Raw genomic sequence first — 25,717 nt, 5'->3', positions numbered from 1 at the left:
GCCGACAGGGCACTCCTAAAGTCTCATTGAAGGCCTACAGAGTGGCAATAGATGCAGCGAAGAACTCGTTCTTTGCTGCACGTATTGCGTTCGCGGAGTCGCGTCCGGCAGAGCTGTTCAGGGTTGTGAGGGAGCTCACTCAACTCCCTCCCGCCCTGAACCCTATTTTGGAACCATCTAAGGCCTGCTGTGACGAGTTTAACAACTTCTTCGCAGATAAAATCTCTCGGATAAGAGCTGATCTCGACGCCAGTATTAGTTCAGATCCTAGAGTAGAGGCATCCAGAGCTTCCATGGACTTGGTTATACTGGATCAATTTGAGTCTGTTAGTACTGAGGATGTGGACAAGATCCTTCGGAGCGTTAGGAAGACGACTTGTTCTCTTGATCCCTGCCCTTCATGGTTAACAGCTCAAGGGGGAGCGGTTGTTACAGAGATGTTACACCGCATCATTAATTCATCTCTTAGGGAAGGGCAGTTTCCATCTGCTTTGAAGACGGCCATAGTAAAACCTTTGTTGAAAAAGCCCTCCCTAGACCCCCTAATTCGGAACAATTATTGGCCTGTCTCGCTGTTACCATTTCTGGGGAAGGTGATCGAGAGGGCAGTTGCCTTCCAGCTCCAGGGGATCTTGGAGGAGACTGATTTTCTGGACCCATTTAAAACTGGCTTCCGGGCGGGCTATGGAGTTGAGACTGCCATGGTCGCCTTAGTCGATGACCTCCATCTGGGCATGGACAGGGGTAGCGTGTCCCTGTTAGTGCTCTTGGACATCTCAGCGGCCTTCGATACCATCGACCATGGTATCCTTCTGGATCGCCTGAGGGAGTTGGGTATCGGGGGCACTGCTTTGCAGTGGTTCCGTTCCTACCTCTCGGGTAGATTCCAGATGGTGGAGCTGGGGGACTGTCGCTACGACAAGAGGGCCCTTACATCTGGGGTCCCTCAAGGAGCGATTTTGTCCCCCATGCTATTCAACATTTACATGAAGCCGCTGGGAGAGATCATCCGGAGATACGGGGCGCAGTGTTATCAGTACGCTGATGACACCCAAATAGTCTTCTCTGTGTCTCCGACTAATGCAGTGACTAAGGAGGGCATCTCTCCTCTAAATGCCTGCTTGGAGTCAGTAATGGGCTGGATGAGGGAAAACAGACTCAGTTTGAATCCGGAGAAAACGGAAGTACTGGTGATAGGTTCTCCTGGTCCGGGGAAGGAAATTGTTCCACCTGTCCTGAATGGGGTCACGCTCCCTGTGAAGGACTCTGTTCGCAGCCTGGGGGTGCTCCTGGACTCGTCGCTCCACCTCACACCTCAGGTGGATGCGACGGTCAGGAGCACCTGTTTTCAGCTTCAGCTGATACGCCAGCTGCATCCCTACCTGGGCCGGGCTGACCTTGAAACCGTGGTACATGCTCTGGTAACCTCTCGTTTGGATTTCTGTAACGCACTCTACATGGGGCAACCCTTGTACCAAACTCGGAAGCTACAATTGGTGCAGAACATGGCTGCTAGACTGGTCACTGGATGCTCCAGGGCCAGTCATATGACACCTGTATTGAAAGACCTCCATTGGCTGCCCATTCGCTTCTGAGCGCAATACAAGGTGTTGGTTATTACCTATAAAGCCCTAAATGGCTTGGGCCCAGGGTACTTGGAGGACCGCCTCTCCCCATACAATCCGCCCCGCACTCTCAGGTCGGGTGGGAAACATCTCTTGTCTATTCCAAGTGCACATTATAGTGCATCACAGAGGGCATTTTCAATCTCAGCCCCCAGATTATGGAATACCCTGCCCGACGAGCTCCGCACAGCCTCATCCCTTGATGGATTTAAGAGGATGCTAAAAACTTTCCTTTTCCGTCAAGCTTTCCCCCCTATGAGTTGATGTTTTATTATCTGTTTTTAGATTGTTATTTGATGTTTTAACACTGTTTTTGCTGTTTTTATACTGTTTTTTAACGTGTACACCGCTATGATCTTGAAAAAGGAATAGCGGTATATAAGAATAAAGTATTATTATTATTATTATTATTATTATTATTATTATTATTACTGTAGTTGGGATTGTCAACTGAATTTAGGTTTTATTCAAAAAACCAACAGGCTGAAGAAATGGAGAGGTGGAAACAGCAGGGTGCCCTTACATACCTATTGATCTCTGATGCCTTGTGCTTTACACAACTGCATGCAAGAACACAGTTAATGGATTCTTTCACACGGGAAGCAAGCATCATTAAAACATGATTAAAACATGGTAATAGCGCAATCGGGGGGAGATTATCACACCCCTGCGCACTTCTCCCGTTCATGTCCCATGCGTAAACTGTAATGGATGTGTCATTGGGTAATAACGGAAACTCCCTGTGACGCAACCATTACAATGTGAAGTCTAAGTCTTTCATGGCCGGCATCCATGGTTTTTTGTGGGTTTTTCGGGCCATGTGGCCATGTTCTAGAAGATTTTCTTCCTGATGTTTCACCAGCATCTGTGGCTGGCATCTTCGGAGAATGCTTGCCTGGAAAAAGTGGGTCTATATACTGTGTGAGCCTGGGAATGCAGGAGTGATTTGCATGTGTATTGTTCTGTGCTGATGGCAGGCCTCAGGCTGGGAGGCTAATGCAAAAGATGATTAATGTCTGCTAATCGTGATAATTATCTGCTGGGAAAGCCCCTGACACTAAGTGGGTTCCCATTTGCATTTGCTGAGTCCTTATTTTGCTGTTCTTCAGGACTGGTAGCAAAATTTTGTTCACTTTAAGGGTTTCTTCTTTCCTCAGAGTCAGGGGCTTTCCTAGCAGATAATGATCACCAATTAGCACACATTAATCCTCTTTTGCATTAGCCTCCCAGCCTGAGGCCTGCCATCAGCACAGAACAATACACATGCAAATCACTCCTACATTCTCAGGCTCACACAGTATATATAGACCCACTTTTTCCAGGCAAAGCATTCTCTGAAGATGCCAGCCACAGATGCTGGTGAAACGTCAGGAAGAAAATCTTCTAGAACATGGCCACATAGCTCGAAAAACCCACAAAAAAGCATCCATTACAGTTTATGCATGGGATACGAACGGGAGAAGCACGCAGGGATGTGATAATCTTCCCCCCAATTTACCACATTTTAAACATGTTTTAATGATGCTTGCCTCCTCCTCTTGATAGAGTCCAAAGTTAGCAAATGAAATGTATTATGCAAATAAGCATCATTATTTACTCCAACAACATAATTTCATTTTTGGACAATAAAATGTGGCAGTTTTGATCATTAGATTTATAAATTAGTCTATAGACCAGTTGGTACCCTGTGACCCCCTGTCCTTTGTGTGTGTATACGTGTGTGTGCGGCATGCTTTCAAATTGTCTGTCAATTCAAGACAAATCCCTTTCATAGGATTTTCTCAGGCAAGAAATACTCAGTGGTGACTTTGCTAATTCCTTCCTCTGATATATTGCCTACAGCACCTACTATTCATTGGTAATCTCTCAACCAAGTACTAACCAGGACTGACCCTGCTTAGCTTCCAAGATTAGATGGAATCTGGTGCCTTCGGGCTATTTAAGCCATCCAGAGGCCCTCCCGTACACCTTCATATTTAAAAGAGAGAAAGAGAGAGTGAGTAGGAAAAGGAAGGAAGATTTATTTATTGCTTTGATTTCTACTGTTATTCCCTCAAACTCCTCCTTATCCAAAATTACTTTTCAGAACCTTTTATGTTTTAAAGTAGTTTCTGCATTTGCAAATATAGCATTTTTTCCCTTAGATCTTGGAACTCTTAAGAAAGAGTGGGAGAGATCAATATATTTTCTCCTAATTTACAAGTTAAGGAGCTCATAACATAACAGCTAGTAAAATCAAATATTATAAACAGATGGCTCATTACAAAGCCAGCATACCTCATTTATGATCATTTAGTGTTTCATCCATTAATGATTTGAGATGTACTTTGATGGTAGAGCACATAGGTAAATGGGTAGGCACAGAGGAGATAAGGCAGAACTGTTGTACTAATACGTATCATCTGTTGGTGAAGGGTCATTTTAATGCATATGTGAGGAATTCTCTGATTTGCATTTTTAGCAGATTTCGAAGGACAGAGAAAAGGTATGCATGAGGAAGGAAGGTTTGGAAACAAGTTAATGAAGAAAGAAAGAGAGATGCTCATTAGCTCCCTGAAATGGAAATAAATTCACAGATTAATTGTGTAATTTGCTACACTCCTGCCAAATGGGAGAGGGATGTACTGGAAGATAAGAGCATATGTAAACTTTGCTCTTTGATTGCCAGTTCTTTCAAATGCTACAAATGCAGTTTCCTCTATGCAACATGGAGGGCTACATTAGTAGTGTGTAGTCACAGCATCTTTTACATTTATCAAGATAGTCTGAACTTTTCAGGAAAGCTTCTATCCATGCTACTGTAAATTATTATCTAATGGGGGAATAGGAGTGATGCTCTAAGAGGGCAACTGATGAGCCATTAAGCCAAATGAATAGGTCAAGTGGCAAATTTTATCAAATGACAATTAAGAACAGGATACTGGAAAACCAAGAGAGGTGGTTTACTCTGCAGTGCTAGGAAGTATTTTATAAGGTAGCCATGGGAGGTGTTATGTCCACTAGTGTCATAAAGTTCTGAAATCAGAGACATCTGGAAGCTGAGAATGAGTGCCAGAAGGCTGACAGAGGTTAATCCTCCTCTAGTTGCTCATATCATTCTTCTGAAAAAATCATTATTGGTTGCTGAATTCAAGGCTTTATATTCCATGTGAAGAATTGTTCATAGGCTGTTTATGAAAAGCTAGAGCAGTTTCACAGGCACTCAAGGTTACAGTCCCCAGATGAGCAGTCTGAACCTTGAGATGTATAAACAAAACAAATTCCAATATAATTCAGATTTCCACTTCTAAAACTCAGGAAATCCCTCAGTTGCTAAGTTCTGCATACACCTACTCCATGGTACAAAGGTGCTGGCACCGCTATTGGCTCTAAATGTAGACCAAAGAGAAAGTAAAATATGTGATCATCTTTAGCTTGCTTGAAACCTCATTTTATCCCTTGAACACAGAAATACATTACAGTTAAAGAATAATGTGATGTTGTTTAAATAGGATTCGGGGGGGGGGGGGGGACTAGAACCCCAGCCTGTTTCCAGATTTATGTGGGTATTTTACCTAAGGCAAAACCAGACAGATACAAATGTAATTAACACATATTTGTGTATTCTTCTAAGGAGGGAGAAGCGGTATATAGGCCCCATACAGACAGGCCAAAATAAAGCTGCTTCGGGTCACTTTGGAGGTAGGCTGTTTAAATGATGCATGCATCCTAAGAGGCCAGAAGCCAGGCCAAAGCCATACTCCCATCCTAAAGACTGGAGTGCATTCTCTGAAGATGCCAGCCACAGATGTTGGTGAAACGTCAGAAAGAAACTCTGCTAGAACATGGACACATAGCCCGAAAAACCCACAAAAAACAACACTGGAGTGCAGCTTTGGTTCAGCTTCTGGCCTCTTAGGACGCATGCATCAATTAAACAGCATACCTCCAAAATGACCCGAAGCAGCTTTATTTTGGCCTGTCTGTATGGGGCCACTATTAACTTTTTTTAAAAAAATGAAAATGAGTATGCAGAGGAAGGAAGGGGAAACTTCCTTTTCCCTTTCCCTTATCTTAATGTACTCCATTGTTCTGAATCCATTTCCCCCTGCTGGCTCACTGTGTATTGGAGTATTACAGCTGGCTAGAGGAAAATAACTTAAAGCAACAAAGTGTGGCAAGGAAAGATTAGGGATGGTCCTCCCATTGCTTCTTTTATTTTTTAAACGTTAACCACCCTGCCCTGCTCTATAGCTTAATAGAGCAAGTGTATTTTCAGTAAGCACTTACATACTTTCTTTGGCATTTAGCCTTCTGTTTTAGGGATGACAAATCTTGGCAAGTTTCTTCAGAGGAGGTTTGCCATTGCCATCCTCTGAGGTTGAGAGAGTCTGACTTGTGGGTCACCTGGTGAGTTTACATTTCCGAGCCAGGATCCAAACCCTGGTCTCCAGAGTCATAGTTGAATGCTCTAACCACTACACCACAATGGTTATTCTCTCAGACAGTGGTAATTTGAGCAGTTTATAATGGGAATAGTGCAGAAGGAGCAGAATATACTTCAGCTACTACTAAGGAAAATCTTGTTTCTGATGAAATACTCCTTGCCCGCACCAATTAAAAGAGCTGTTTTCCAAGACTGAAATTTCATTTTGCATAATTTGTAAAAGTGATCATTTCCCCATGGATCTTTCAAATTACTGAAACAGGTTTTCCCCCTTAATAACCAAGCAAATTACACACAATTAAGCATGTTCAGTGGGAGCTCTTGGCAAGGGTGAGGAGATGGATTTTCTTTTGGTAATCAAAGTGACCGTTAATCGCCTGTAGCTAGGACACCTGGAAGCTTTAATCTGAACTGCTTCCTCTGGTTCAGCTCTAAATCAGGCACACAGAGATGGGAGGGCAGTGGTGGGAGGGAGCAAATCCTGCATAACTTTATGGCTCAGAACAGTCTCATTTGTATGTAAATGCCACATGGTGACTTCCAGAGAAATTTTCAGTGTGTTGCAAAGGGACTTATCAGTACAACTCAGAAGCAAAATCCCTGCATACCTCGGTGAATGTTTGGCCCATGCATTCTTCTTAATGTGTTCAAAATGACCGGCAGTAAAACTGCAGAATCTGCTTACATGTGGAGGAGAATTAAACTGGCACCCAGGAAATGCCAGAAGTTAGAGCTGAGTATATTGTAGTACAGACAAGAAGCCTGTAAAGTAATGCTCCACACTTCATTTGTTGACCCATCGAGCCCCTCATTATTAAGTAGTAGACCTGTATTTCTAGGTTCCCTATCTGGCCATGACAGTATTCTTTACACCCTACGGTTTTGTTGTTCTTTTTCTCAGAGTTGACCAGTATACACTTACTGTTTTACCAACCTGCAGTTCAGGGATTCCTCCCTTTAAATTTGCCACCTGGCTGCTTTTACAGTTGGAAGAGATTTTGGACCATCTGGCCTCCCTCTGTCCCTGTCCAGTTCAGTCTCAGTGCTAGACAACAGACATTATTAAATTTGCATATGTTTAATTGAATTAACATTCATTCAGTTAACATAAGCAAATGAACCAGGATTGTTTCCCCAATCCGCACACAGGGATAGGCATCTGTGATGGTGAGACTCATCCAGCCAACTACTTTCTTGGATGGCAGTCAAATGGATCTTTTTGATCCCACCGCTGCACCAATATGTGACCGTGACAACATGGTACTGCCAAAATCTCTCAAAATCTTTCACTCCTTTTTAATGTGTGCCACCAACTGTCTGAAGGCGTTGGCCATTATCCCAACAATTCACTGTGAGACTCAAACTCAGGACTCTCTTAAGTGCCTCCTGCACTATAGGTCTCTTTAGATGTCAGCCCTCTGGGTTTCAAGTTTTTCAAGCTGGCACCAACTATTCTTTGACAGCCACACACCCACTATCTCATGTGTCCCAAACCTAAAAGACTTTGCTCAATGTTGGTAGCATTTTAATGTGTTTCTGAAATCATTTCAGACAGCTGATTGTTGAAACAAAATAAGAAATTTATTTGTAAGTTAGGCTGAATACAGTACCTCTTTTAGTGGATGATGGTCACAATGGAAATTGTGTATATTGATTCCCCTGGGAAAAGGCAGAATATAAATTTATTATTATTATTATTATTATTATTATTATTAAATACTTTATTTGCTACACAATTTAACAGTTTATTTAGCTTGTCTTTGTAATGTTTCTTTATAGCTTTATATATGTTCCCTTGCAGACTAAGTTCTCACAGAACCTCTATTAAACATTTGTTATCTTATAACCCTTCTGGTTCCCTGTGACTTCACTAGTCACCAAATACCATGTCTCCCACAGGACACTACAACAATTTAATTAAGGACACTCTTTGTCCCTTTCTTGGTTACATAAAACCTTTCTGACTGCCCTTCACAGCAGCCTAACCTAGCCTCAGTGGCTCTTCACCCTTCAGGGCCCACTTTATTTCAAGCAACTTCTTGAGCTTCTGGTAAGGCAAAACTGAAAACACCTCTCTTCCTCCTGTAATCCCAGTGACACTCCTAGGGATATGGATAACATGAACCACAGTGATCCCTCATCGATTAATTGGAAGCAAAATGCCCATGAACTAGCAATAGCAACAGCACTTTACACTTCTGTATTGCTTCATAGTGAACTAAGCACTCTATAAGCAGTTTACAATGTGTTAGCCAATTGCCCCCAACAAGCTAGGTCTTCATCTTATCCACCTGTGAAAAAATGGATGGCTGAGTCAATCTGGAGCCATCTGGGATTGAACTCACAATGTTGTGGTTGCAGAACCAGCATTTAACTCAGCACCACCAGGGCTCCTAGAAACAACAAAACCAGACTTTCTTCATTTGAATACATTTTACAGCATTTCTGATCATCATGTGTATGAATAATGTCCTTTATCCATTTGCTGCTCTCCTAATGATTTTTCCACATATAAGCTTTGTTGGTTCCAGCAGCTGATAACTGGGAGTGCAGAAAATGGCCAGGTTTTCTGAAAACCTCAATTTATTTAGAGTGGTAAAACCAAAAAGGGCTAGAAAGGGCACTAAAATGTGGTTCATCCAGAGCAAATAGTGGATGTAGCTGATGTTAGCAAGGTCAGTTTTGATTAATGCTTTCAGATTAATGAATGGAGCCATCCAGATAGATCAGAGAATATAATTATTAAAAGCATACAGACAATGCCAGCAATGACAATGCACATTCCATGCATTTTCCATGGAAGAGGTTTGGGATGAGAGTGGCTCCTCAAAGACAGGCTGAAAATGTGAAAAAGAAGTTCTACTGAAGGGACAGGAATAGGGTGGCCCTCCAAATGTAGTTGTGCTACAATATCCGGCCTCTCTCACCATGGGATGTGCTGGTTAGGACTTCTGGGAGTCCAACAACTACTGAAAGGCCACCTGGTTCCTACCATTCCTCTGCTGGGTGACTCAGCAAACTCATCTATTTTGTTTTTCTCTGAAGTCTGTTCGTCTAGTGAGTTCCAGTGCAGCAACAAGACCTGTGTAGCCACCATCTTTGTCTGTGATGGAGATGATGACTGTGGTGATGGAAGTGATGAGAGGAAATGCCCTCCTCTCACATGCAACCCCAACGAGTTCCAGTGCAATAACAGCCAATGCATCCCACAGATCTGGGTCTGTGACAACCAGCCTGATTGTGAAGACCACTCAGATGAGCTGATGGAGAAGTGTGGCCACAAATTCAAGCCTCCAATCATGAGCACCTGTGCAGCTCATGAGTTCCGGTGTGGCAATGGTGAATGCATCCACCTGAACTGGAAATGCGATGGAGATGAGGACTGCAAAGACAAGTCAGATGAGCAAGAATGTCGTGAGTATCCATAAGAGCATGAAATGGTGTTTGGGGACAGAAGCTGTGAACAATCATTCATCCTAGAAGAGACCAACTTGTCAGCCAGGTCCTGATCATATTTACTTAGATGTAGCTTCTCCTGAGTTTAGTAGGTACATATGATCATAGCTCTAAATTCATTTTCATTGGTTTGTTTACATATTGCTGAAAAGAATCAGAGATCATGCCACCAGACCCTGTGAGTTATTACTGGGGGGAGGGGTTAGGTCCTTGTTACCTAGTAACCTGTAAATTAGCCAGGATAATTAGAAAAATTAACACAGCTGAAATGCCTTGAAATGCAATGTAGCTGGCTATATCTGAAATACAACGCTGTGGTAGATAACAGTTGGTGGTGTAAACAGGACACACAAGAACAGCTCAGAACTTGGAAAAAATAATTTTAAGACTAAACTCCCAGAATCCTTCAGTCAACATGACCACTGCTCTATAATAACTATATTTCTAGTTAAAGTCTGTGCTATCTGTTGTATTATATTTGTGCATACTATTGAATAATTAGTTAGATGTTCACTTGACTGGCTAGATAATTCTTGTAAGGCTGTTCATAAAAGCACATTCAGTATACTTTTCTACCAATGAATCTATACCCTACCAAAGAATGCTTTGCCTGGAGCTGAAGAAGCTTTCTGTGCTTTTTTTTTTTTTAATTGAAGCTCTGCTTTTGTAAGTAGTCAAGTCGTTAAAGGCCCCAAGTTACTGAATAATGGATTTCCCTTCAGCTAGCTTTCTGCTCTTTCACACATAGCTGCAGTGTTTGGGGATGTTTCATCCATTTTTCAGATGCTAAGTAGCATAAGCTGGTCATTCACCCAAGGACTGAGAAATAGAGAAGGAAATGGAGAAAATGTTTCGCTGAAATATTCATAATTGCAACATGGAAATGAAATGAAGTATTAATGCAACAACTACATGTAACCAGCACAGCTGAAAAACAGCCATGAGCAGCAGGTGGACAGCTCTTGCATGTCAGGACTGAATCTTTTTAGATCCTGCTAGGAAGGTTCCTGCAATCTGCATACCAAATGATGAATAATTATTAAATCACATATGAATCCATCAAATACACTAAGCTATTAAATTTAGAGGCAAGTCTTAGTGTTTATACATTGGAGGTGTATTGTTTGTTTGTGTGCGTGTGCAAGGGCACGTGTACCTTCAAGTTGTCTGTCAACTTTTGGCACCTTCAGATTGTCTGTTAACTTTTGGCAACCCCAGCAGTTTCATAAGTTTTTCTTAAGCAAGAAATACTCCAAATGTTTTGCCAGTCCATTCCTCTGAAACATAGTCTACAACACCTAGCATCTCATGGCAGTGCCTCCTCCAAGTACTAACTAGGCTGAACCCTGCATAGCTTCCAAGATCACATGGGATATGGTACCTTCAAGGTATAGTGGGCCCTTGGTATCGCTGTGGTTTGGTTCCAGGACACACACTTATACTAAAATCCATGAGTGCTCAAGTGCCATTATATACAATAGAGTAGTAAAAGGTATCCCTTATATCAAATGGCAACATCAAGATTTACTTTTGGAAGTTTTTTTTTAAATAATTCAAATCTTGGATGGTTGGATCTGTGGATAAAGAATCTGTCGATATCAAGGGCTCACTGTATTTATTTCTTACACCAGGAACACAATTTAATTCTGGATCAAAGTTCCCACTTCATACATCACTGCAGCTTTTTCCCACTTTACTTTTGGCTGCTGCAACAATGTACTTACATATAGTGAGAAAAGATCCAGTGTGAAACGGTCCAGAATTTTTTTCTCTGTTCTATGGTTTTCTAATTTTAAATAGGGTGTTCAGAAGAAACTAAAGATATGCCAAATAATGCCTTATCCAACATAGGGCATTTTGATGGCCAGGAGAAAAAAAAATGTATGAAAAAAGAATGAACTTTCCAATGGCAAGAAAGTGGCAAGAGGCACCAAATGCTGGTGGGTGATCGAACCCAGGAAGAGCATCCTTGGCCTGCACACTGATGGGCAGTCTGAGATCCAAGTTGCTCTCTCCAGCTATATCTCTCTGCAGTGTTGCATCTCTCGTGTCTCTGTGCTGATCATAAATACTGCACCTTTTTATTTTATATAAGGGACCTGATTACAGTACAGAAGATCTCCAGGCAGCCCTCTTCCACTTTTGAGGTGGTGGTGGCAGTGCTCTTGGTCTTTCTTTCACAAAGCAGAAGTGGGCAGCCAACAAATATTCCAAAATCAGGTCCCTTATATATAAAAAAGTTGCAATATTTGTGGGCTGCAGAGAAATGCAGTTGGAGAGACCAACTTGGATTTCAGGCTGCTCATCAGTGCACTGCTGCTGCTGAGGCCACTCATCCCAGGTCCTGTCGCTTGCTGCCCCAGACAATGGAAAGTTCACTCTTATTTTTCATGCTTTTTTAAAAGGCAGGTTTTTGAAATCTCACGTCTCTCTCCAGCCGTGTCTCTCATGTGTCTTTGTTGTTGTTTGTTGTTAACTGCCCTTGAGTTGATCTCGACCCATGGTGATCCTATGGATGAGACATCTCCAAGACCGTCTGTCCTCCACTGCTCTGCTTAATTCCTTCAATTCCGTACCTGTGATCTCCTTAATAGAGTCCATCCATCTGGCATGTGGCCTTCCTCTCTTCCTACTTCCCTCCATCTTTCCCAGCATTATTGTCTTTTCCAATGAGTCCTTCCTTCTCATGATGTGTCTGAAGTATGACAGCCTCAGTTTGGTCATCTTGGCTTCCAGCGAGGTTTCTGGCTTGATCTGCTGCTAGGACGCATGTGTTTGTTCTTTTGGCTGTCCACAGGATCCTCAACACTCTTCTCCACTACCATGTCTCAAATGAATTGATTTCTTCCTATCATCTTTCTTGACTGTCCAGCTACATGGTAATAGGGAATATGATGGCTTATATGATTCTAACTTTTGTGCTGAGTGTATATTTTTGCATTTTAGAATCTTTTCTAGTTGATTGAAAATACTATGCCATTTTATTTAATATAAGGGACCTGAGTACTGTACAGGAGATCTCTGGAGAGCCTTCTAGCCACCTGATTCTGCTTTCAAGGTGGTAACAGAGTTCCTGGTCATTTGGTTGCAAGGCAGAAACAGGCAGCTGGAAAATATTCCAATATCCAAAATTATGCAAAATCTGAAACACTTCCAGTCCCAAACATTGGATAAGGGAGACTCAATCTGTATATGATAACAGCAGCTAGATTTTTGTATACTCAGAAATGGAAGGACACAGCCATGCCTTCACAGGAATATTGGTTGTTAAAATTGTATGATTTAGTTAGAGAAAAGATTAGATTTTCTTAAAATGAGGAATGAAAATAAGTTAATGAATACATGAGGAAAAATCAGGGGAATTTAATAGTTTTAGGATTTGAAGAATAGCAAAGTGAAACAATAGATAGAAGTGCTATTTATGAGTAGACACTATAATAAAGCAACTTAAATAGTTTATATTTAATATAGAGGAAGTAGAAATACTTGATCATTATTATCATTAGCTGGCAAGTTGGAAGACATATATTCTCCTTGTCTGTGCTAGTTTCTTTGTATTAGGATATTTAATAGCTGTAAAAGTAGTAAGTTAATAAATAGGCATCATAGTTAGGTTTGTTTATTGTTATTTATCCTTGCATGTTGTTTTATGATATCAAATATGTGTATCAATAAAAATAACAAAAAACAAAACAAAATTCTCTTACTAGTCACTCTTGGCAGGAGAATATTGTGATTCAGTAGCCCTCAGCAAGCAGCAGTGGCAGCCGATGGCTCCCATTTCAATGAGTTGATTGTCTGCTCTTGGAGCTATCCAAGGTATGAACATGTTTGTATGATAGCACTTTGGATAGCTTCTTTAAAGTTCATATTAAAATCCAAATGAGATTCACTGACATGAAAGCTGCTACCTACAACTGGCTAATAGCAGACATATTATCTTTTTTTATACAGCACACAAGATACCAACATTTGAAATCCACTTCTGTCCCAAATGTATGTGTGTCTGACATAAGAGAAGGACATCAGCAATTTAAAACAAATCTGTACCAAGGCCAACATCCATCACTTGTTGTCATGAACATTTTAAAAGAATGAAAACTGCATTCAGGCTGAACATTAATGATGACAACGAGTGAATTTTTTTTGGCAGACAAAGAAAAATAGAGAGGAGGAAAGGAGCAAGAAAAAAGAAGAAAAGGTTGATTAATAAGAAAACTCATTTTCACCAGTTAACTTTTCTTGATATTGATAAATAGATATGCAGATAGCATGTTTTAAATGAAATAAAAGTAATAAAGAAAATGTTTCATGTTTAGGTGATCATAGTTTATGTCAGTTTCTGACATCTTATCTTAAAGGACTGAAAGTCAGGAGATATAGTTTGCTTAGGACTCCAAAGAATGACTGTTGACCAAGACAGGAAATATTGTGCTAGAAACAGTCAGGATAAGACAAATCTTTCTGACTTTCAGAGTATAGAAATATTTCTTAAAAGTAGAGGTGGGAATCATGCAGTCCTCCGAGTTGTTGGACAGCAACTCCCAGCAGCCCTAACCATCATAGCCAATGGTGAGGGATTATGGGAGTTGTAGTCCACTTTAGGATTGCCATAAATCAGAAATGACTTGAACAATAACAACAAAGTCCAACTCCATCTTGAAGGCTGCATGATTCCCGTCTTTGCTTTAATGACATGACACACATATATGTTCATTGAAATCCAACATCAAACATATTTCAGGGAGGGATGAGGGGAGATCAGACTGATTAGTATAAGTATTTGGATACAACCCTATATAGTTGCCTATTTGTATTACAAGCTCCCAAGTGTGACTTGGGATTGCTCCAAATACTGTATGTCCATATGGTGTATTATACTAGTTGGCAACTGAAGTTGTAAGCATTTGGTGAGTGGGTTCCTGTATGACAGAACATGATGACTAAACAATTGCTGAATCTTTCTAGTCTCCACATTACTTGTTGATATTAATGTAGAATGATCGAGCCTACAGTGTCCCATCCTCCCATGTTCTCAGTTGTTTACTGTATTCATCTGTTTACTGTATTGTGTTTCCACATTTATCTTTTGTATTCCCATTTTACAGTGTCAGTGAATTCAATAATACTGTAGCTCCTCTGTTTCAATGTGCAAGTGCTCAACAGAGGTTTATCCTCTTGTGTCCAGTCCATATCAACACCTTCACATAAACATGCTATATGGTTTCTTAATGTTATATTGACAGGCTTTTGTGAAAAGATAAGAACAGGTTTGGTTCCATGGCTGCTTGGATTCCCAAGTAGCAATACTCGAAATATTTGAACTACTGGTTTTTATTAAATTAGTTGAGTGCCATTAATTTTAATGAGCCTATAGTGGCTTGTGTCAAAGTGTGCTGTGGCTTGACGGTTGGTCTCCTAAAACAAGGGAATAAAATAGCAGTTCCCCAATTTACCATATGTAGAAAGATGAACATACAAAAAATAGTTGTGCAAGGACAATATATGAGGCATTCAGGACAATGTCTCATGTTGCAACATGAACATGTTGCTGCATCTTAAAACATCTCTCCATGTGGGAGATTCAGAGGAATCTTTTTAGCAGAAATTGGGAATCTTTCTTGTTTGGACTGTTACTCCCGGGGGGGCCCAGCTAGCATGGCTGTTGGACATGCTAACTGGGAGCCTCTGGGAGCTGTAAACCAAAAAAGTAACTTTTCCGAATTTTGATTTTTAAAATTTACCAAGATTAAAACCGTGGTTCACTCATACATTTACCTTTCAATGAATACTTTAATCTGCAAATACACATTTGTACATACAATATTGTATGAGGGCTTTGATTAATTTTAGGAACAAACTACATCAAATACATTAAATGTTGTGCAAACATTCTGTTTGCTGAAGCATGGATCACTGTAGAGATCTGGGGTCTCTGTAGTGTGTTTGTCTTGCATGATGGATTGCGTTAGTGGCATTTTATGTTGTGCATCCTGGTACCTGCTGTGTTTTTACTTGTTGCTTTCTTACTGTTTCCAGGATATGTTGAACAGCCATAATTTCTGATCTTGGAGACAGTTTGTGAAATTGCCAGGGTGACTGCTGTGAGATTCTTGGATCACATGAATTAGCATCTGTGTCATATTGCTCTAGCTAGTCAATGTCAGTGATTTTCTGTCATTTAGAATGAGGATGCAATTCCCCAAGGGACACGGAATGAGGTGCAGGGAACAGTCAAATCAATATTTTCAGATAAGTTTATTCAGAGAGTCTGCAATAGTTGTAGGGTTTGGAATTCTGCTTTGAAGTTTCTGTTTTGCACCTCTGAAATCTTCAAATTGTTTTACTGACAGGCTCAAAATTACATTTGGTACTGAGTTCTTGGTAAGCAGATGGTCCTAGAATAAAGGGGATGGGAAGCAGCTGAAATGGAAGAGAATGTCCAAATAATAAGAATTGTTATCAACAGGGCCTGTCAAGATCAAACAGCAAGCTGGTGTAGTAGAAGCTGAATTTGGCTGAGTGAGACCTGGATTGTATCAAAGCTCACTAAGTAATATTCCAAGATCAGCAGTGACCATTGTTCAGTCTAACCTGAACAATGAAAAATAAAATAGGCACCATCAACCTTCCCAGAGGTGTTGACAGCAATTCTGGTGATTATTTAACCTCTTAGGGCTATCCAAATACACAGTGGCTCACAGAGCTTCTTTCTATTCCTTTGTTTTCTAGCCCTGGTGACCTGCAGCCCTGATGAATTCCAGTGTGGCGATGGGACCTGTATCCATGGAGCTAAACAATGCAACAAAGTGCATGACTGTCCAGACAACAGTGATGAAGCTGGCTGTGTTAATGGTATGCATGACCATGCCTTCCTCCTGAGTATGGAGTGCGACAGAAATCATTGCTCAAAGAAATCTGAATGCTAGGAACAGCATCCAGAGTCACTGTTTGATTTCTCCTTATAGTGAACTTATAGATCATCCCATCAATGAGGTTTCTGTAGTGAAATCCTCCCTTACAGCTTTAGTAAGCATTGCTTTTGTCATATGTGGCAACTAAACATCCCCTTGCTTAGCTCCCTTCTCATTACTTCTAAATTACACCAATCCTGCATCTTGATGTCCTATCTTAATTTTCATGTGCCTAATCTAACTTCAGCTGCTTTCCCTCCCTTGCCTGACATGACAGAAGCGGCGTGCGAGAGTCCCAACAAGTTTCAGTGTAAGAGTGGAGAGTGCATAGAGGAAGTCAAGGTGTGCGATTCACACAGGGACTGCAGGGACTGGTCTGATGAGCCTCTAAAAGCATGTGGTACAGTACACTCCTCTTCTTATTTCTACCTCCTCTTTTAACAATCCCTCCCATTCACTGTATGCTTAGGATGTAAGGAAACAGAAAAACCTGGTTGTTAGCACCACCTCTTACCATATCTCTGGGTGCCAAAAGAACTAGAATCTCATTCCCTGAACTGGAGATTTTATATCATTCTAAGTGAAAATCCTCTTACACAGGGAAATCAATCCAGGCTGCTTCCAAAGAGGTTTGATGCCATCAGAAATTCCACAGTTACCTGACCTTCTACTGATGCTATTTATTGATGGCTGTGATAGTTGTAAAGTGTAGGGATGTTTTGTGTGCTTTGTCACAAGAAACTAATGTTTCTGTTAAGAGTTGTTCATACAAGCACAAATTGTGGAATCACTGGACCCACTTCAGACACTTACTGAGGTGCCAGTAGTGTTCTTAGATAGGATAGCATAGAAGTGGGTACATTCTTCTTTCTGTCCAGACCACAGATAGTGTCATATACGGTGCAGCAGTGGAGCAACACACAGTGCCAGGCATGGTATGTATAATGAACACACATATGCACCTTCTATAAGAGTCAAAACTCAATGGGATGCCAACATGATTATCCACAATATAGCATGATCAACGGTAGGAGAATTACCTATTCTTTGACTGTGTGAGACTGCTGTTGCCTGGGTAAGTGCCTGAATGAGACCATGCAAAATTTATGATTAGTTAAATTTCCTACTTCCATACTTTAATTTCACTTGGCAGGTTATGTTTTGAGGAAAATATTATCCATGGAAGACCTGTGGATCATTCCCATTAAAAAGTGTCATGTAAGCTAATGTGTCATAATAACAAACTTCTATAACATTAAGAAAGCTATTAAGACATGGATGTTGTTTAATTGTGCATGACCTGGAAGTTTATTCTAAAATAGCAGAATCCTAATTATTTAATTACAGCTTCCAAAATATATTGATTGAATCATACCCACAAACATTCTCTTCTCTTTTGGCATGTTCTTTCATCAGTCTGTGTCTTGAATTGAGTATAGTACATTCTTTCAAACAAACTGTAAAAAAACCAGTGTGAGTGGGTGTATGGGCCTTTCCAGGAAGATCAAACAAAGCCATTTTCATTGATGTGAATATGACTGAAGTGTTACACAGTTGAATTTGCTCTTGGGCGTCAACAGAATTTGTCTCTCTTGCTTTGAATACATTTTCAAGAAAAAGGTAGAACAGATTTAAGAAGTCGTATTTCATTCAGTATCTGTCTTAAATACCCTAAAGGCAGCTGATCCTGTCTGATCTTGGAAGCTAAGTAGGGTCATCTTGGTTAATACTTGGATGAGAGGCCACCAACAAATACCAAATGCCGTAGGCTATATTTCAGAGGAAGAAACTGGCAGAACTATCTCCAAGTCTTCCTTGCCTAAGAAAACCCTATGAAATTCATTGGGTTACCATGGGTCAACAGGAGACTTAAAGGAACATACTCTCAGTTGAATTTTACCACTATGACTGGCTGGAATCAGTGTTTCTGCTATTTCAGGATTTCTTACTATTTCTTTAGCAAACACTATTTCTTTAGCATACTCATGGACTAAAGAAGAGCGGTGCCTTCCTCCATCAAACTTTCTTCCATGACTTGATCATTTTTTCCTCCTCTTTAGTCCATTTTTGTAGGGGAAGGAGTCTGTCTACAAGGCTACTACTAATGATTATATGAGAATAGGTGTGGGGAGTGTGCAGTCCTCCAGGGTCTCTTAGCTACAGTTTCCTTTATGGGTTCAGTTCAAGCTCTTGAATTTGAATCTTTAAGGCATTAAATAATCTAGGTCTAGGATGGGCAGAAGACAAAGATCACATAGTAGATCTCTGGGAAATAATGTAGTAGGTCAAGTATGGTTTACAATATAAACATGCATCACTTCCAGCTCCGCAAATTAGACAAGAAAACTGTAGGAAATGCAAGATTAGATTTTCTGTGAAAAGTTTTAGGTGCAAAGTCAAGTTCTAGTGCTGAATAAAAATCTCTCAGCTGAACAAGTGTTTGGAAGAGAATCCTATTTTGTAAATCTGTGCTTATCTGTTTGAACCATTAATTTGCACCTGTCTTAGGTTTTTAGAGTTCCAGTGAAAACTAGAGGCTGTGCTGCAAAATCTATTAATGAATAATCTTAGTTGCAGTGGGAGAGTTATAGAGCATAGCATATTTTCGTGCAAAGCCCCAATGAAAACAAAAATAACCATTAATATGGAAAGCCATTCTTTGAGTTTCAGCAGCCTTCAGTTTGAGTGTGCATATGGCCTAATTGGCTCATGGCCAGTGTAGGGAAGAGTCACTGACAAGAGAAATTGGAATAATGAACAGCAGCCAGCAAACACCACTATAATATGGGCAGCTATTCTGGTCTTTGTGCTTGTGCTGTTAATACCATGTTGAAATTTCTGCTTGGAATTGGTGAACGTGCCACCCCAGGTTTTTAGGAAAGCCCTTCCAGTGACTGGGAAGTTGTACTCCAAATGTCCATGTGATTTCCATTTGTTAAATTTTCTTCAATGGTTCATTACTTCCCTGCTAGATAGAAGCTTACAAAGAAATAGGGCAGGGTGGTGGGGATGGAAATATACCATTAGTTTTTCTCTTGTCTTTATAAGATGCAGGCTGGCCCCCAATCTTATTCCTGTATTTAACTGTACAGCACATCTCACACCAGAAAAGAAACATTGTTCCTCACTTTGTGTAGGTTAATTGAAATGGCAAGCAAAATGTTGTTTCAGGCATGGAAATGACCTCCTTCAACCCCATCAGCAGTTTAGTGTTTCCAGGATAAAATTATGCTGGATTTTCAATTTGAAGTTCTGCCAGTGGGGGAACAAATGATCCAGACTTTATTCATACAAATTGTCAGGGCTAGAAAGACGTAAGTGGAGGGCTGTGAGGAACTGCATATTCCTTCCTTCTTATACTACATTCTTCAGCTGGAACAAATGATATAAATTTGCTCAATCAATAGACCTTGTTGTTGCAAAGGTTTGAAGCATTTGGTGGCAGTATTTCACAGCAAGAGACGAGTAAATTTCATGTTTTTGTTTTTACTTAGGGTGGGGTGTATTTTGTATTTTTGAATTACATATTTTGTATTTATAGCAGTCAATACAGCATTTTTAAATTGAGATGGAGGAAAGGGATAGGTATTGTATCCCTAAATAGTAATCATAATCCATACGTTAAAGATGGCACTTTCACGTTGTAAGCATAAGTGCTCATAAAAGATAGTCCTAAGATGTGTGCACTCACATACACTGTTTACATGAAGTTGTTAGTTTAATGTGACAAGAAATTAGGCCCTGAGTTCATTGGTATAGCAATGGAAAGAACCCAGGCTACTGTTGTAGAACACAATGTTTGGCCACACACACAAGAAGAAAAGACAAGAAAATGTAGTGGCTCTTTCTGCTGAAATACATTTATTCTTGGAGAATATTTTTGTTGATATGGGAACCACTGAAGACAGTTGGTGCTTTGACTTTTTAAAAATACCAGTTTGAGAGTTTATCTAGAGTAAATAATCTATCTCTCTTTTCTAGGTGTGAACGAGTGTGCTCTCAATAATGGTGGTTGCTCCCATATCTGCAGAGATCTGAAGATTGGCTACACATGTGAATGTCCTCCTGGATACAAGCTCCTGGACAAGAAAACATGTGGAGGTAATTTACATGCAAACAGCAGCCATTTTGTATTTAACTGCAGAAGCAAGTAATTACAGTTGCTCCAAGATTACTCTTTGTCCTTTTGATAGAATGATGTCAAGTTAGTGATGATGTTTTAACTTTCCTCCTCAGACATAGATGAATGTGAGAATCCTGATGCTTGTAGCCAGATCTGCATTAACTACAAGGGAGATTATAAATGTGAATGCTATGAAGGCTATGAAATGGATACCCTGTCCAAAAACTGCAAAGCTGTAGGTAAGGAAATGCTCAAATCTATTGTGTATCATCTTTAGAAAACAGCATCTTTAGAATCTTGTTAGGTGTGAGCATCAGAAAAAGACAAAAGAGAAAGACAGTCATTTCCAGGTTGATGATCTGCAGCAGTGACAGTATGTTTATGTACAAGCAACATTATCGTAATTATACAGCCAAGGTGATGTTGACATTCAGCCATATACAGTTTGAAAAGGATCAGAAAGGGAGTCTCTTGATAGCTGTTGATAAAAACAGTTAACTTGGGGAAAACACTAGCAGCAAGAAGAAGTAATCTGTTAAAATAATTACTGCAAAATCAGACCTTATCGTTCAGAGAATGGAAGTTCAAGCCCTGAGGCCAAATCTATTCCTCCTGGCATCCTAATCCAGCTCCCTGGTGTTCCCCAAGCAGCCATGCCACCTTCCATTTACACTGTTATTTTGTGGTTTCTCAACTTTTATATGTCTCCCCCCCCCCCCCCCCCCCAATTCTAAGAGGTTCAAGTGACTCTTTAAAATCTTAGGTACCAGCAGTAAGTGCTTTAAGATTAAAAGTTCTAGAACTTTTACCTTTTGTTCCACTGACCACTGGATTTTGGTCCCCAAGAACCTCTCTGAAATTGAACTCAGCCCTCAGATTGAATTCAGCCATGGAGCCTTTGTTACAGCTTGCTTAGTTCTCCTCTTCATCTTCCTCCTCCTTTTTTAATGCCAGTTAAACAGAAGCCTTCTTTAGGCACCATGCACTAATGGGGAACAGTAACAGCCACGAAGGGCATGCTCTCCACACCTCAGTGAATACTAAGGCCTAAGAGGAGCTTCTTTGTGCTTCATTTGAGTGTGAGTTGAAGCATCTATATAATTCATTCAGATAACCCAAATAAATCAGGGTTTCTAGTAGTGGAGAGGTTCCTACTAAAATTCACAAGATAATATGTAGGGCATATGGGGTGGGGTGTGGGATTGTTCCTATATGGGTTCCTGATTACTCTTCAAGGCTGAACAGAGCTAGAAATACATTTCCATTTGGGATGGCCTATGATATCTGCTGTAGCTAAATCTTTACTCTTTATTGCATGGTTTGATTCTATCTTGCATTTAACCTCTGGACCTGCATTTAATCTGTGATTTGTTTTGTGCCTTCAAGTTGTTTCTGATTTATGGCTACCCTAAGGCAAACATGTCAGGGGGTTTTAATGGCAAGATTTGTTCAGAAAGGATTTGCCGTCTGAGTCTGAAGAAAGTGTGACTTGTCCAATAGATTTCCTTTAAAAAGGGCATACTGAGCACAGCTCTAATCTACATGGAAGGAACATCTTCCAATGGTTTTGTTAATAGGTGGGTAAAATAAAGATTGTTTGACATAACTGCTTTCTAGGTTTTTCCTGGCCATAAGAAATTTGTACATTTCAAAACAAAGGGTCTTTTTCATAGTCATATATTTGGATTTTAGGAAAAGGATGTAACTACAGAGGAGATTCTGAACACTGGATTTCTGTTTTGTAGCATACTTCCTTAATATGCAAATGAGCAAGTGATTTCTCATTCTGCCAAGTTATAGGGAAGCAATGTGTGAACTGTCATTCTTTTATAGCAAATATGACTTTGAAGTGCAAGTAAATACAGCAGCTGATGTAGGTCTTCCCTGTTCGGATAGCTGGTTTGAAAGAATTGCAAATCTATTGTTTTTCTTTAAGTTCAGAGCTGTCTTTACGATCAAGCAATAAGTACTGAAATCTAACTCTGGACCCACGAGCCATGCTGTTCCATAAGCTGCTTAAAAGCAAAAGTGACTTCCTGCTTCTCTCCCATGGCAGGAAAGAGCCCATATCTGATTTTCACAAACCGTCATGAAGTGCGCAAGATTGACTTGGTGAAAAGGGACTACTCCCGCATCATCCCCATGCTGAAGAATGTGGTTGCTTTGGATGTGGAGGTGGCAACAAACAGAATCTATTGGTGTGATTTATTCTACAGGAAGATATACAGGTGAGGGGATGTCACATGGCTGCCCAAGTAGCTGCCCAAGTAGCTACAGTGGAACAAACTCCCTCGGAGTGTAGTGGAGTCTCCTTCCTTGGAGGTCTTTAAGCAGAGGTTAGATGGCCATCTGTCGGGGATGCTTTGATTTGGATTTCCTGCATGGCAGGGGGTTGGACTGGATGGCTCTTGCGGTCTCTTCCAACTCTATGATTCTATGATTCTACATTAGGAGGTACTTTTTAGCAAAATGCTGTTGGATTTATGTTTCGGTAGTTAAGATTTGACTTTGGCTATTGTGTTTATTGTTGGGTTTGTGGGCCAAATTATCAGCTGGAAAATGAACTAGGTTGTCTAATGATATTAAACAGCCAGAATAGTCCCTGCTGCATGTTACATACAACTTATCTGCAGGTCTGTCAAAACCTAATGTTATTAAAAGTAAGTCTGTTGAACAAGTGCATCTTGGGGGCAAGGTGTCTTGATAGATATTCCATAACTGCATATAATGATGCGGAGGCATTGAATTTACTTTATGCAGCAAGGCTGGCTATCCTGATTCTGCTCTTAGATCTGAACTACTGTTGCCCCCTGCTGCTTCATCATCCTCAGGTTTGCTGTCTGGTAACAGTAAGAGGCAGATTTCCTGTGAGCTACAGACTAGTAAGGGTGGCTTTCAGTGATCAGGAAGCCAGTATCAAGCCAAAGGATGTTTTTCTAAACTGTAACCAGTTAATTACATTTAAGCAGCCAGTGGGGAGTAAAAGGAGATTTTGGGACCTTACCAAAAAGAAAAAGCATCAGAAAGTGGGGGGACAGATGGCTTACCTATCAGCTGTATACCTTGCAAAATGTATAAAGGATCTGCCCATTAATACCTGAGAATAATTTAATGTGCCACTTCTCCTGAAGCTTATTGGCAGCAAATATCTTTCAGGCTTAAGAGCTGAACATCTGTTACTGTTGAGAGTTTATTTTCTCCATCACTGCCAACTGTGACAGTCTTTCCCTGAGCCTTAGAGCTATGCTAGCAGGTTTGTATTTTGTTTAATTTTTTTATCATGGAACTGCAGCTTGAGAGGTATACGGGATAGACTGCTGTTTCCACCAGTGGGAAGCTATTCCATCTACTTTTGCCCTCCTTCTGCTTGGAAAATGTTATTGGGCATTCAATGAAGAGTGAGAGGGTCTCTCTTGTCTCTGCCTGTTTTTCTTATGGGCATTTGCTTTGAAGCATGAGTAAAGATGTGTTTGCCTTTTAGGGTTTTTAGTTTTGAATATCATGATATTGTTACTTTAAATTTATCAATTGTATTTTATTGTGTTGTATAAATGGCTTCTTTATAATTTTTTTGTGAATCATCTTTGGAAAGGTGGAATTTCATAGCATAACATCAGTTTCAATTAGAGACCTATGGCATGGGCATCTATTTTTTGCTACAAGCACTTTGGCACTTTGTAGGTCCAGCATGGGAAAGGTTTGGTCCACAGGCATATGTGGCCTCTGAGCTCCATTTTTATGCCCCACATTCCCCAGATACCCTCCAACAACTACCTTTTTTTAAAATTGTAGACTCCTTTGTGGACTGAAAACAACCCAAAATTGTGCACAAATGTGCCACTTTAATTCACTCACTTTCAGAAACCTCTGACATCCTTAAAATGTGTGTGTGTGCGCGCGCGCACACACAGAGAGCTGAAATCAGCTGATGATTAAACAAAATGGCCACCAAAAGAGACGTTGTGTCACTTTTGCACCTGGGATGGGGGGTTGCCCTGTGGCTGAGGGAAAAATTGGCCCCTACTCTTCTGGGCAGTTCTTTACTAGAATTAATTTACTAGGATGAGTTTAATACTGAATGGAAAATGTGTGGCTATGAGAAATTTCCCATCTTCATTGAGTTCTGCTACAGAAGCATGTGTGTGCATGTATACAAATAATTAAATACTGTATATGCACTATAAGCAATTCAAATCAACCTACTTCCTCACTTAATAAAAACAGAGTATCCTGCAGAGCAGCCCAATACCAATTTCTCCCTCTAACAAGTGTTTTATGTCATGTCTTCTGCTCCAGCACTGCTTTTGCTACTACAGATTTCTGATCATGATTTAAAAAGAAAGTAATTGAAAAGTGTCAAAACGCACACACATCTTTATGATTTCAGACTAGTCTGGTGTTAGTAAGAAGCATGCAGTTATCAGAGGACCCAGAACCTTCTGCACATACCTATTCATGCAGCTTTTGTTCATTTGTGATCATTCTGGAAAAGATATTTTTTCCAAAAATTATCAGGAAATGTTGTGTTGGAAGCAGAGCCCAGTGGAAGGTCACAGTTAAAGGGCTAACATAAAATATTGATGACAGTAATATGTATGTGTTGGAATGTATGTTTATACTCAGAGCACCTGACAATCACAGTAGAAACATCTGATCATTGCATTAAAATAGTATTTCTATAGTCCTTCAGAGTGTTCAGGACATTTCACAGACTCTCACACACACATACCAAAAATCAGGATAATCCATGTAATACCCTCACAGTCTAGCCAGACCTGTTCTCTCCATATTGCAGATGAAAGTCTGAGAGGGTCATTTGTTTGTGGTCATCTAGTGATGAATTTGTTACTAAGGTCAGAGCCAAACCAGGGAACTGTTTGCACACAGTGGCCTGTTTTTTGGAATAAATGTTGTGCCTCCCTTTCTTTCTCTGCTTCCTCTTTAACTTTAACCAGTGGTTAACACATTTCGGCTTGGCCTTACTAGCCAGACGCATTCCCTCTGTCACCAGCTGCCTCCTTTCTCTCCCACCAAGTCGCTTGGCATATGAGAACTACTTGAAGAATGGAAGGATGTATGCCTTTTGGCAGTACTTGCTGCAAAAGGTATGTCCTTCAAATTCTCCAGGAAAAGAAAGACAAACTGTCCCTTTATTTCACAAAACATGGTGGGA

The 25,717-nt window shown here is 40.5% G+C and overlaps 1 protein-coding gene across 1 annotated transcript in view; it reads left to right on the top strand.

The window, feature by feature from the left end:
• The window catches only part of LOC149316305 (low-density lipoprotein receptor-related protein 8-like), a 260,752-nt gene that overhangs the window by 209,038 nt on the left and 25,997 nt on the right, over positions 1-25,717 (top strand). The window contains exons 5-10 of the mRNA XM_089515186.1: positions 9,097-9,465; positions 16,240-16,362; positions 16,699-16,821; positions 20,403-20,522; positions 20,658-20,783; positions 22,601-22,772. Of these exons, the coding sequence (XP_089371312.1) occupies positions 9,097-9,465; positions 16,240-16,362; positions 16,699-16,821; positions 20,403-20,522; positions 20,658-20,783; positions 22,601-22,772 (1,033 nt within the window). The remainder of the gene's footprint in view (positions 1-9,096; positions 9,466-16,239; positions 16,363-16,698; positions 16,822-20,402; positions 20,523-20,657; positions 20,784-22,600; positions 22,773-25,717) is intronic.

The sequence above is a fragment of the Sceloporus occidentalis genome, unplaced genomic scaffold (assembly GCF_023333645.1).
Source record: "Sceloporus occidentalis isolate IW3139 unplaced genomic scaffold, rSceOcc1.0.p SCAF_3, whole genome shotgun sequence".
In the NCBI taxonomy this organism is placed as follows: domain Eukaryota; kingdom Metazoa; phylum Chordata; class Lepidosauria; order Squamata; family Phrynosomatidae; genus Sceloporus; species Sceloporus occidentalis.
The sequence above is the reverse complement of the archived record's forward strand: the minus strand, read 5'-3'. Positions and strand labels throughout refer to the sequence as shown.